Raw genomic sequence first — 13,371 nt, forward strand, 5'->3', positions numbered from 1 at the left:
TATTGCAAAAGTAAAGTTAAAAAGTTTATTTACTAGTTACAAGTAAGGCTTACATTAACACTGCAATGAAAATCCCCTAGTCGCCACACTCCGGCGCCTGTTCGGGTACACTGAGGGAGAATTTAGCATGGCCAATCCACCTAACCAGCACATCTTTGGATGATGGGAGGAAACCGGAGCACCCGGAGGAAACCCCCCACACAGACATGGGGAGAACGTGCAAACTCCACACAGACAGCGACCCAAGCCGGGAATCGAACCTGGGTCCCCGGCGCTGTGAGGCAGCAGGGCTAACCACTGTGCCACCGTGCCGCGTTTTAGTGACATGAAATTCAAGACTCCTTGTCCTCAGCAAAGAGAAAACGTTTCAGTGCCGTTAGGTTGAACCAGGTTGGAGATCCAATGGCTGAGTTAAAAGCGCAGTTTTCTGAACCATCTCATCACCAGGGTTGTAATGTTCTGAAGCTTGAATCTCAGGCTTAGTACAACAAAAATTACAAAATAAATCTATCACTCTTGTAGTCAGAATGCACATTAGAATGGAACCTTACCGTTTTCTGAACTGACACAAGGAGAAGGTACTTTTGGTTCGGGACAACTGTCATCAGTCTTCCAAGAATTAATGAAAGTAGTGGGTGTGCTCTCCACGATGCCCTGTGCAGATAGGAAGTCATCATCTGCCTCATCATTGAAGGTGCCACATAAACCTGGGAAAACAAAGAGATGTCATCACAAGAGAATCGTTACCTCATCCGCTCTTACTGCATTGAAGGTTATACAATATTTAATATGCCACCCCGTGGAGAAATAGTAACTTCCAGGCTCCCAGCTTTAGATTCGGGGTATCCCTATTGGAATTTCCTGAGTAGGCATTTACACCACAGCTGCGCAAAAGTGCTAACTTCCTCTGGGCAGTTGCATTGCACTGGGAACCATCCAACAATGTCATTTAAATCGCTAACTTCAAATGCTGTGTTCATCAACAGCAACTCTGACACAGTTAGAAGGTTAAAATATCTTCATAATTATTGTAAAAACCGGGACTGACCCCCTCCTCCCTCCGACCTCTCCCCCCCACCCAGAAGGACTGATCAATCCCTCCCACCACCTCACACCCTGACACCCCAGGGGACCCTTCATGGGATTCTCTGACCTCTCCCCACTAGCGAGCTCAACTCTCATTCCCATCTGCGTTAGATCGGGAGTAGACTGCCCTGACCCAGCCCGCACCTCCCCAACCTGATACTAACCCCTGACCCGACTCTCACCTCCTTGACCTCAACCCCCCCATCCAGGCTCACTCACACACAATGTCTGAACCTCTCACCAACCCCTTGTTGTCCAACGCTTCCCACCCTCCCTCAATGTCTGATCACCTCGCCCCCCCGATTTACCTTTGATTTGAAAGGTCATTTAGAGTTATGATATCATATGTAGCTGTCCCTTTGTCACTCCCAACCCCCTCCACACAAGCCTGGTGGAAAGCCAGAACAGAGAGTGGAAGCAATGGGAACAGGCACAAAATAGACTGTATGAGAGGCAACCAATAGGGGCAGTGTAACAGGATGGGGACCAGGCTATGACCAGTGGAGGCTGAGCAGGGTCACCAGTCGGAGCTGCTGAGTTAGTGAACGGGAGCAAAAGTTGGACAGTAAACTGCAACCTCGCCAATTTGCTGCAAGCACAGGGGGAGAGAGAAAAGGCACAGCAAGGTCCTGAATGGGAGCATTTCGACTTCCAGCATCGAGTAATGAGGTGGGAGGAAATATTTTACATGTGCATCCACCGCTTGTCTAAGAAACCTTATTCCCTGCCAGTAACTTGATTTTTTATTAATGGTGAAATGTCTAGATTTTGATGGTTTACTGCTGAACAAACAGTTTGGAGGAGTTGGAACCCTTCTTTCTCTCGGCATAGGTTGTGAAGTTGAAACATGGGAGGGGAAGAGGTGAGGAGTTCTTGCAGCATCTGTGCGTGCTTTGCTCTCAACCCACTATTTATGTGAAGCACAAGAGGGATGCCTTCATTCAAAGCGTTGATTAAGAGGTTTTATGCAAATACCATTATAATCATAGAATCCCTACAGTGCAGAAGGAGACCATTCAGCCCATCGAGTCTGCACTGACCACAATCCCACCCAGGCCCTATCCCCAGAACCCCATGCATTTACCCTAGATAGTCCCACTGACACTAAGGGGCAATTTAGCATGGCCAATCCGCCTAACCCGCACATCTTTGGACTGTGGGAGGAAACCGGAGCATCCGGAGGAAACCCGGGAGAATATGCAGACTCCACACAGACAGTGACCTGAGCCGGGAATCGAACCCGGGTACCTGACACTGTGAGGCAGCAGTGCTAACCACTGTGCTACCGTGCTGCATTATGGTGACCAAGTGGAGCTACAATAAACCAAAGGCAATTGTCTTTGAATACAGTGTTGGATACTGAGTCAGTTGTGCCTCAGCGTACCTCTTTCTTAGCCATACCTTTCGTACTTCCTTTCACATCTTTCGACAGCGAGATGTAAAGCTGCATAATGGGCAGTATCTGCACTTGCATTTTCAGTCCAAAAGTTGTCGCCACTTGAATGAACATGGAGGACTGCTGAAATATTATTATTTCACCTGCCCAAAGAGGAAAAAGTACAGGTTCAACTCAATTCAACCTTTTATTTTGTTATCTGCCAAAATGTAGCAAAACATACCTGTTTTCAGAGGAATTGCAATTTTATTTTCACCAATGTATACATTGCCTTCATTGCTGAACACAATGTTGAGCTATTAAAATAAAAGGATGGGTGCATGCGTCATTTTAGTGAACATAATGATAGAGATAAAGTCTGAAAATAAATGACTATACAATTCTCACCTGGTTCTTAGTTAAGATCACACGTTGCAGACAGGGCTGTTTAAATGCTGCTTGACACTGGTGAATTTCTACCTTGATGTTCCAGTCTTCCGTCTGGTTTAGTTGTGTGGAGGGGGTGCGGGGGGGAAATGGAAGAGAGGTTAAATAAAGTAGAATTTTTAATATCTAAATTCTGAAACCTTGTGCTCATCGATTTACAGTTATAGACTTAATTTGAAACAGCAAATATGCCTCACGTACCAAAACAGCGTAATATGAACAATCTCCGATCATACTGTAGAAGGTGTTGTCGAAGGTCGTGAAATAAGTTGCTTCTTCAATTGTACATCTCCCAGGGCAGCTGCGATAAGAGCACGACCATTTTCCTTTTTTGCAAACGCTGTGAAGAAAAGAGGCATCAGCAATAAAACAACAGTGTTTGCACAAGGGAAAGAGAGAGAATTCCTTGGCGGTAGGAAGTGAATGATCTGCAAACTCTACCATGATTGGCACGAAGTGTTTCTCATCTCTCCAGGCTGATAAATCGTTCCACTGTACTCACAAGGACACGCAGTTTCGAGGATGCATCTGTTAGTGCCTCCGATGTTATCAAGAACTTTGCCTTAAAATATTGAAATGAATGCACAAGTTCATTAACTCACAAGCGCAAGCACATGCCTTTGTTTAAAGAGCTTGAACATTCCTATTCTATTTCAATTACAGCACTCTTTTGTTTATGTTAGAATATACATATATATGTAAAAAATTGCAGTTTTCATTTAGGAGAAAAAGACATCCAATGTTTTGTCTGCCTCAATTGTCCATGGGAAGGTGGTGATGAGTTGCTATATTGAACCACTACAGTCCATGCTATACCCTATTAAGTAGTGAGTTCCAGGACTTTGACCCCACAATAATGAAGGAATACGTCGGGTGGAATTTCTGGGCCATTCGCACCTTGTTGTCAATGTAAGTGAGGACAGAGAATTTGGTGCTCAGCGAACGGCTGGGAAATTCCATCCATCATGTTTGTAATCAAAATGATGTGTGACTTAAGAGGAGTATCTGTGGTGCTCCCAGCTCCATTTTCCTCATATAGTAGTTGAGGCCAAAACGTTGTCTGATTTCAAGAAGAAATTAGATAGAGCTCTTGGGGCTAAAGGGAGGAAGGGGGGATCAGGATATTGAATTCGATGATCAGCCATGATCAAAATGAATGGCAGAGCAGGCGCAAAGGGCCGAATGGCCTACTCCTGCTTCTAGTTTCTATGTTTCTACAATCCCCATTTGGATTCATCATGAATTAATTATTAACAGTGGCAGTGGTCTGTGCTATGCCGAATTTGCTGATCTTCAGAACTTTCAGGCAGGGTCTCCCCTGCTGGACTGGCAGCAGTAACCCACCAGGGCTTTGCACTGGGAGGCTGTCTCTCTCAGAAGCATAGAAACATAGAAAATAGGTGCAGGAGTAGGCCATTCGGCCTTCCAGCCTGCACCATCATTCAATATGATCATGGCTGATCATGCGGTTTCAGAATCTCACTCCCACTTTCTCTTCATACCCCTTGATCCCTTTAGCTACAAGGGCCACATCCAGATCCCTCTTGAACATTTCTAACGAACTGGACCCAACAGTTTTCTGTGGTAGAGAATTCCACAGGTTCACATTTCTCTGAGTGAAGAAGTTCTTCCTCATCTCAGTCCTGAATGGCTTACCTCTTACTCTTGGACTGTGACCCCTAGTTTTGCACTTCCCCAACATCGGGAACATTCTTCCCATATCTAGCCTGTCCAGTCCCATCAGGATTTTATATGCTTCTATGAGATCCCCTCCTCTCTCATTCTTCTAAATTCCAGTGAGTACAAGCCCAATCGATCCAGTCTCTCTTCATATGTCAGTCCTGCCATTCCAGGAATCAGTTTGGTGAACTTTCGCTGGACTCCCTCAATAGCAAGAATGTCCTTCCTCAGGCTAGGAGACCAAAATTGCACTCAATACTCAAGGTGTGGCCTCAGCAAGGCCTTGTACAATCACAGCAAGACATCCTTACTCCTATACTCAAATCCCCTTAGGGCCAGAGATCTGAAGCAGCATCGAAGGGACTTATTCTGTCTTACTAGAAAGTGGCCACTGGGTCTCACCTTCCATCTCATGCAAAACCTAACAAGGATTTGCTTGGAAATTTATTTATTTTGTAATGGGGATGCACTGTGACACAGTGGTTAGAACTATTGTCTCACAACACCAGGGACCCGGGTTCAATTCCTGCCTTGAATGACTGTCTGTGTGGAGTTTGCACGTTCTCCCTGTGTCTGTGTTTTGGTTTCCTCCCACACTCCAAAGATGTGTGAGAGAGGTGGTCATGCTAAATTGCCCCTTACACTCCCAAGATGTCTGGGTTATGTGGATTAACCAGGGTAAATGAATGGGGTTACGGGGTCAGGGCAGGGGTTGGGCCTGGGTATGAAGCTCTTTCAGAGAGTTGGTGCAGACTCGATGAACCAAATGGCCTCCTTCTGCACTGTAGGGCGTCTATTATTCTATCTCAAATAACCAAGTTATCTGGAAGAAATCTGTGGTATGCAAATAGTCAATAAAGGAGAATTGTAAAAAACCACCCAGTTCAACCAAGGTATAAGCTATCCAACTATCATTTCTTTAGTGCAATCGCTGACCTGCCAGACAGACTGGCAAGGAGCATAGAGAGACACCTCCAATGTGGCACAGGACATTATGTAGCGTGACCACCTTGTTAAATCTGAGTCCTTCATGAGCTGCAGGAATGGGAAATGGTCTCTGTGCATATGGATAGAGCCTTCTGTGGAGAGTCCATTCCCCCTTCTCAACCTCTGCTCCATTTCACTATAATGTTGCAGACCGCAGAAGCACTCCAAGAACACACCCTTATCTTTTACAAAGTAACGAAATCCCTTGACCTTCGAGAACAGAAGCACAAGCTCAGCAACACACCTCCCTAAACAGGCCACCGTACTTCCACAGCAGAGCTAATTCAAAAGCACTTCTCCTGAAAGTTGGGTGCTTCATTTAAAAAAATACAAAAGCCCTAGTGGAAGGTGCCCTGTGAAATTGAACATACTGTGAGGGATTGCCACAGATACTCAGTGGACAAGCATTAGGAGCAGAATTGGACCATTCAGCCCATCGAGTCTGCTCTGCCATTCAATCATGGCTGATACATTTCTCTACCCCATTCTCTCACCTTTTCCCTGTAACCGTTGATCCCCTTACCAATCAACAGCCAAGTCAAACTCTTGTGTCAAATTAACTGGAATGACTGATAAATGTCAGTACCAGATGTCCACTGGTATCTTTGGCATGCGGAAAGCATGAGTACCCATTTCCCAGCATGGCGGTGGTGTGTGGGCCGTGCCAGAAGTAGCCAGTCTTGCAGCTCACGTTATTCCACCTCTGATGCCACAGAGCTCAATTTTATAACCTTTAAGTCTCATTTGCATTTATCATCATATATTTGCATCGCAACATTCCTGGCTTTGCAAAAACCCCTTTCTTATATCTCCTTCATCGTCTGCCTCCATTTTTCTTTGAACCGTTACCCCTTCCCAAAATTCCTTCCATCAGACTGAATTGAGATGCCATGAGTTAAGTTCACAATATCACAAGTATTTGACAAAATTAACCAGTGAATAGTCAAGCAAAACAACAGGATTTTCAGTATCTTTAAAGCACGAAGAATAAAGAATAGGCCCTTTGGCCCTCCAAGCCCCAGCTGATCATGATGCCCTAACTAAAAAAAAACCTTCTGCCCTTACTAGGTCCGCATCCCTCTATTTCCTCCCTATTCATGTACCCATCGAGATGCCTCTTAAATGTTGTTAATGTGCCTGCTTCCTGCACCTCCTCTGGCAGTGTGTTCCAGACACCCACCACTCTCTGCGTGAAAAACCTCCCCTGGACACCTCTCTTAAACCTTTCCCCCTCTCACCTTGAACCTGTGTTCTCTTGTAATTGACACTTCCGCCCTGGAAAAAAAGCCTCTGTCTTTCCACCCTGTCTCTGCCTCTCATCATTTCGTGGAGCTCTATCAGGTCTCCCTTTAAGATCTTACCTTCTGGACAAACACAGGTATTCACACAGTGATCACTCTGTTGAGGATTTGGATCGGTACAGGTCGGTATACTGGCTGGGCCACATTCCTTGTAAATCTGATTCTCAGGACAGGCAGGCTCAGCTGAGGATGAAATGTTGTCGATTGTTATCATTGTGACCATTTAAAATGTCACGGTTACTAAATATAAACGGGGGAATTCAAGTTTGATTTGAAGAATAGTCCTTTGTCATCATCGGAAAAAAAACTACCTACCACACTTTGTCTGTGCCCTCCAGTGTTTCCACGTATTAAACGTTTCTTTGTCACAATGCCGTGCAATCTCTGCGAAAGAAGCACATTTACAGCCTGCTCCTTTACAGCTGCAAACATCTGCCTGGCACATCTGCCAGTATTGTCCAATTAGCTCGTTGGTAATGCATGACAGGAAATTTGATGAAATTGCTTCACATTGCTGAGAATAAAAAATCATAAGAGAGATTAGAGTCCCGTTTATTTAGAAACCCAGAAAATGCGTACACCTCTACCCCCACATCTCTTTGAAATATGATGAACTGAATTCATTTTCATCAATATTACACAATCAGCAGTTCCATACAGGAATTAGGACAGAATTACTTACTGGGTGTATAGGTATGGGTTTGGGAAAAGGATGCACAAGGGCGAGTTGTAACTTGGAAAGCTTCCCCTTCACTTCACCCAGATTTTAGGTATTAAACGAAGGAAATGGGGACGAATATTTCACTCAAGATTTCCCAATGCCTGCTCACACCCCAGAATTACACTCGCAGCCAAACTAGAAGATACCAACTTCTAAAAAGGTATGAAACCCATCTAAAACAAGTGTTACGCACCCTGCAGTATGAAACCTAACTAAATTACAACCTTATTTTGGAAGTATCCCATGGAGATTTCACCAGTCCCCACTGCATCTCCAGCAGGAGACCAGCAGAAACCTCAGGTAAATAGTGGCTGCTCGTTAACTCCAGTCTGCCTTGACTAAGAGATTGCCCTTTAAGAATTGGACCTTCCATCTATCTCTTAGATGGTACCGGATAGGATAGGATAGAAACTTTGCTCCTTCTCACTGGCAACCAAGCATTAAAGAGCTACTGTTACCTCAATACAGCTGAGGTGTACCACCCTCCGCAAATGGACCCCACCAGTCAGCTCTAGAGTGGAAAAATAGCATTGTTTCCAATGTCTTCGGGGGCCAAAAAGAGCATTTCTAGGATGGAGGGACAATTTGGGCAACTTCCAGAATGCCAAAGATGTGCCCCAGATTCTATTTGCACCTGCTACACTGCTGATATTGTGGTATCCTCCCAGCAACTCTGCTTATTGCAGAGTGTTTAGAGGACTCTATTGCCTTCATCGCAGGGGAATGGCCGAGCATGCAATTTTGGGGCCTTTATATTTTACTGTATATTTGAATATTTTGGTGATTTTAGCTTGGCAGAGCTGCTAACATAAACATGTGGCCACAGGATACCAGTCACCCTATTTCATCTAATCCTCTCTGCATATCTTTCCATTCCATTCTCCCTCATTCATTTATCTAGCTTCTTCTTAAAGGCATCCATGCTACTTGCTTCAGCCAACAGGGTTGTAATGAAGTCTGGACAGAGAGGTTGGTAATTAGCCAAAGTCCACAAAGGACCATAGGCATCTCTGTCGATTAGAGAGCTAATTAGTTACCTAGCTTGAGGGGCACCATTCTATATCAAGCATGGGGCAAGGTAAGGACGCAGGCCTTCATTAATTACCATAGCCGGCACAGGGATTGAAACGGTGCTGTTGGCATCAATCTGTACCACGCTCTATAGCCATAAATGCCCCCACATCAACCAGGAAGCTTCATTCTCTGATAGGAATCAAACCTGGGCCACAGTGGTAAGTGCGACGAATCCCAACCTTTAGGCTACCAGGGAATTGAGAGGTCCTAAAACGACACAGGGCAACACGATGGTGCAGTGGTTAGCACTGCTGTCTCACAGCACCAGGGACCCAGGTTCAATTCTGGCTTCGGGTCACTGTCTGTGTGGAGTTTGCACATTCTCCCCGTGTCTGCGTGGGTTTCCTCTGGGTGCTCCGGTTTCCCCCCCACACTCCAAAGATGTGCGGGTTAGATTGATTGGCCATGCTAAATTGCCCCTTAGTGTCAGGGGAATTAGCAGGGTGTGGGGTTACGGGGATAGGGCCTGGGTGCGAGTGTTGTCATTGCAGGCTCGGTAGGCTGAATTATCACCTTTTGCACTGTAGGGATTCTACGATTCTGCGGGCAGATTAGGTTGATTGGCCATGCTAAATTGCCCCTTAGTGTCCCAAGGTTGGGGGGATGAGAGGAGTTACAGGCCTGGGTGAGATAAGAAATGTGAGTCGGTGCAAACTAAATGGGTCGAATGGCCTCCCTCTGCACTGCAGGGATTCTATGACCACAAACTGAATTGAAGAGCAAGCTATTGCTGAGTAAATCCCTTGATAGCACTGTCTCCAACACCTTCCATCACTTTGATGATTGGGTAATTGGCCAGATTGGTTGTCCTGCTTCTTCTGCACAGGACGTACCTGGGCAATCTTCCACATTATTGGGTTGATGCCAGTGTTATAGCTCTGCTGTAACAGCTTGGCTAAGGGGACAGCTGGTTCTGGAACACAGTACTATAGTCCAGAAGATTAACTTGTGGAGGAGCCACGACTGTTGGGAAAGAATCCTAAAGATATGGCAATGTAACCAATGCATCCAAGGTTCATGAGGAATGCTGTCTAGGATTGCTTATGGATTAAGATAACAATAAGCTAAATAAACCTCTTATTCATAATTTCAGGCTTGAAAGACTGATACAAATTTACACAACTGACTCTGTAAAAAAAAATCCAGCATTATCTGTTTGGGAACTTGACACCTGAAGATAGTTCTGGAAATACTTTCTGGTAGTTTAGGGTTATTATGGGACAAAATAATTTGAGTTCTCAGATATTAAAGCAGAGGAGGGGCCCAAAGGACATTTTTATATTTTACACATTCTTTACTTTTTTTCCCTAAATGATTTGGTGCATTAAATTAACTAATTCACAATCACAGGCAAGTTCAAGATAAGTTCCCTTTGTGTCCTTTTTAAATATTGACAATTTTAAATGTTAAAATGATATTTCGTGCATGCTATAGATTTGACATTTTAAAAAATCATTTACGGGATGTGGGTGTCACTGGCTAGGCCAGCATTTATTGCCCATCCCTAGCTGCCCTCCATAAAGTGGTGGTGAGCTGACTTCTTGAACCGTTGCAGTCCCTGAAGTGTAGGTCCAATGCTGTAAGGGAGCGAATTCCAATATTTTCATCCTGGGACAGTGAAGGAATGGCGATATAGTTCCATGTCAGGATGGTGAGTGACTTGGAGGGGAACCTCCAGGTAGTGGTGTTCCCAGGTATCCGCTGCCCTTGTCCTTCTAGATGGTAGTGGTCACAGATTTGGAAGGTGCTGCCTAAGAAGCCTTGGTGAGTTCCTGCAGCGCATCTTGTCGACGGTACGCACTGCTGTCACTGAGCATCGGCGGTGAAGCAATTGAATGTTTGTGGAATAGTCAGGTTGCGTTAGTAGACTCATTTACAGCCATATTTGACCGCAGCACCCACCCCCACAATGCACCAATTGCTCATCTTTAAGTCTTAAAGTCTTATTGGGACACAAAATAATAAGTGGGGTGGTGAGGAGGAGGGTGAGGGGGAACAAGTTTCAACCAGGCTCCACATCCCCCTTTTCCATCTTCCCTTACATGATCCACCCACACTTCCCTGCTAGCAATGAGCTGAAGAGTCACTTGTTGTATATTAGTGAGATGCTGAACAGTCAATGCTCGGAGCCCACCAATCCTACTTAAGGTTGCATTCAGAGTGTGCAAGCCATTAGTGAGGACCTGCATGCATGTTGGACTGTTTCATGATGCTCCATGCAGTTGGCCACTCTTTTAATGGATGAAGATATCATCATAAAGGCATGTGACATTTTGCTATTTATACTTGACATTGATTCCTCCAATTCCTTTGCAAGCAGCCACATTATGCCTGGAATGCCTGCTGGTACCTCGCATGCACTGGCTCCTGCTCCAGAACTATCTCTGCATCAACTTCCCAGAGTTTCAGTATGTGTCCAGTTGGAATATTTTGCAGCCTCCAACATGATCTCTCCACTGCTGTCCCTGTCTCCACCATCTGCTTTTACTCACTTTATGATGTGTGAGCAGCAGACCATCATCCAAATAAATATCTGACTGGTCCTGAAATAACTCCTCAGAGGCTGGTGCCCCTTCACCAGATTCCCTTTATTTACAAACTCAATTCCACTCCTTGGAGTGCTTCAGGTACACGGTCAGAATCCAGAGTGTCAGTATCCCTGACACACATACGGGTGAGGCTCCCTGATTGGGCAAGCAATCATTACCTCAATCAGGGAGGTCATACTCTAAGAGGCCAACCTCATGGGCCTCGCTGGGGTCATTACAAGTCCCATCAAAGTGAGAGTATGTGAACTAATGTATAGACTCCAAGAGTCCTTAGACTATGGAGCCCTCAAGAGTATAGAAACTCCTATGAGGAGTCCTCATGCTTCTCCTGGACCACGTCGTGTGGGGTACTTCATGTCCTGTGGTAGATTGAACACACGAATGAGACCCGTCATAACATTTACTTGAAAACATTCTTATTATGTATATGATCATATTTCTGCTCAGATTAACCATGCTGCCGTCCCCCACACAGCCCCCTCTTCTATTACCAAAATCTCGTGAAAACCATCTTGCCATCACTTACCTGAGGCCTGGGGTGTCCCATGATCCTGGATTCCAGTGGGTGTCATTCCGGCAGCAGCCACTCCCTCCCCATGGTGCTGCTGAGCAAATAAGAGCTGCCAGCCTCTGATTGGTTGCAGCTCTCGACATGCGGGATTTCTAGCCCCCTGGGCCTTGATGGAGGGCTGGCCAGAGGTATGTTAATTCCCTGATTGGCTCCCAATTTGGCCAAAGTTCCCCCAAGAAGGCAATGTGGGTCTCTCGCCAGCTCTCCACACCCCGTCGCCTCCATGAAATTTATCCTTGGAGTTGTGGGGTGGGGAATAGGGTCTGGCAGGAAAAATGTATATTTTCCAAACTGACTTACTTAAGCAAACTGAGAAGAACGTAATCGGAAAGTTGACTACAATTAGCAGCATGAGTGGACAAGAGAGAAAGGAGAAACATGTCCGTAGCGTTTCTCTGCTGTTATCAGCAGCTGTGTAATTTCTACATCAGATCAAAGTTCCTGTGTTGTTCTATAGTTACTTCAAAATATTTCTCTGGTTAGAAACTTACAGAGATCGCTTTACACGATTTGCTTGAATGGTGTTCGCTATAACAAGCCTGGCCCAAAACATCCAGTTTGTTTTCATCTATAAAAGCTGAATCTGCAAAAAGACAATAGAGTCAAGACATAGGAGCCAATTGAATGTCATCAAGCACAACAATAGTACATGTGTCTGCAATCACCTCAAGACTATTAGAGAGCAGAACAGGCAGATCACTAGAAACCTAACTCAGTTTCACAAGATCTTTGATGTTGGATGTGGTCCTGTGGACAGCACTTGCTGAACGATCCTGAGCTACAAAGAATTACGCCAATATATGATTATCAGTCAGGCTCACAATGGCTCACTTACACTTGCTAGAAGCTACCTATATTCAAAAGCAGTGACCCGTCCTCATTAGACAAGAAGGAACATTGCCTGGCAGTGTGTGTTTCATGAGTGCAGGATGCAAAGCTTTGACAACATATCTTTTTTTCAGCAACATTCACTTTTATTTTATTATTTGTACCATATTTGCTGCTGCTGTTTTTGTCAAATGTTCCACAAAGGCCGCACAATTGTCCTTTATACTTATCATCGAGAGTTACCTAGAAAGAAAAAATAAATGCAACACTTTAGACATGTGTGAGAAGGAGCACATCGACAGTTCTAAAATCATACACTGAATATGCAGGAAACAGTTAGAACATAGAACATTTACAGCACAGAACAGGACCTTCGGCCCACGATGTTGTGCCGAGCTTTATCTGAAACCAAGATCAAGCTATCCCACTCCCTATCATCCTGGTGTGCTCCATGTGCCTATCCAATAACCGCTTAAATGTTCCTAAAGTGTCTGACTCCACTATCACTGCAGACAGTCCATTCCACACCCCAACCACTCTCTGCGTAAAGAACCTACCTCTGATATCCTTCCTGTATCTCCCACCACGAACCCTATAGTTATGCCCCCTTGTAATAGCTCCATCCACCCGAGGAAATAGTCTTTGAATGTTCACTCTATCTATCCCCTTCATCATTTTATAAACCTCTATTAAGTCTCCCCTCAGCCTCCTCCACTCCAGAGAGAACAGCCCTAACTCCCTCAACCTTTCCT

At 45.0% G+C, this 13,371-nt stretch overlaps 1 protein-coding gene across 1 annotated transcript in view; it reads right to left on the bottom strand.

Annotated features, from left to right (window-relative positions):
* The window catches only part of LOC144507484 (mucin-5AC-like), a 229,113-nt gene that overhangs the window by 203,077 nt on the left and 12,665 nt on the right, over window positions 1-13,371 (bottom strand). Inside the window, exons 5-14 of the mRNA XM_078234610.1 lie at window positions 12,784-12,862; window positions 12,283-12,374; window positions 7,192-7,390; window positions 6,937-7,059; window positions 3,350-3,470; window positions 3,110-3,248; window positions 2,870-2,962; window positions 2,706-2,778; window positions 2,488-2,625; window positions 552-707 (exon numbers count right to left, since the gene is read on the bottom strand). Coding sequence (XP_078090736.1) covers window positions 552-707; window positions 2,488-2,625; window positions 2,706-2,778; window positions 2,870-2,962; window positions 3,110-3,248; window positions 3,350-3,470; window positions 6,937-7,059; window positions 7,192-7,390; window positions 12,283-12,374; window positions 12,784-12,862 — 1,213 coding nt within the window. The remainder of the gene's footprint in view (window positions 1-551; window positions 708-2,487; window positions 2,626-2,705; window positions 2,779-2,869; window positions 2,963-3,109; window positions 3,249-3,349; window positions 3,471-6,936; window positions 7,060-7,191; window positions 7,391-12,282; window positions 12,375-12,783; window positions 12,863-13,371) is intronic.

The sequence above is a fragment of the Mustelus asterias genome, chromosome 19 (assembly GCF_964213995.1).
Source record: "Mustelus asterias chromosome 19, sMusAst1.hap1.1, whole genome shotgun sequence".
Classification (NCBI taxonomy): Eukaryota; Metazoa; Chordata; class Chondrichthyes; order Carcharhiniformes; family Triakidae; genus Mustelus; species Mustelus asterias.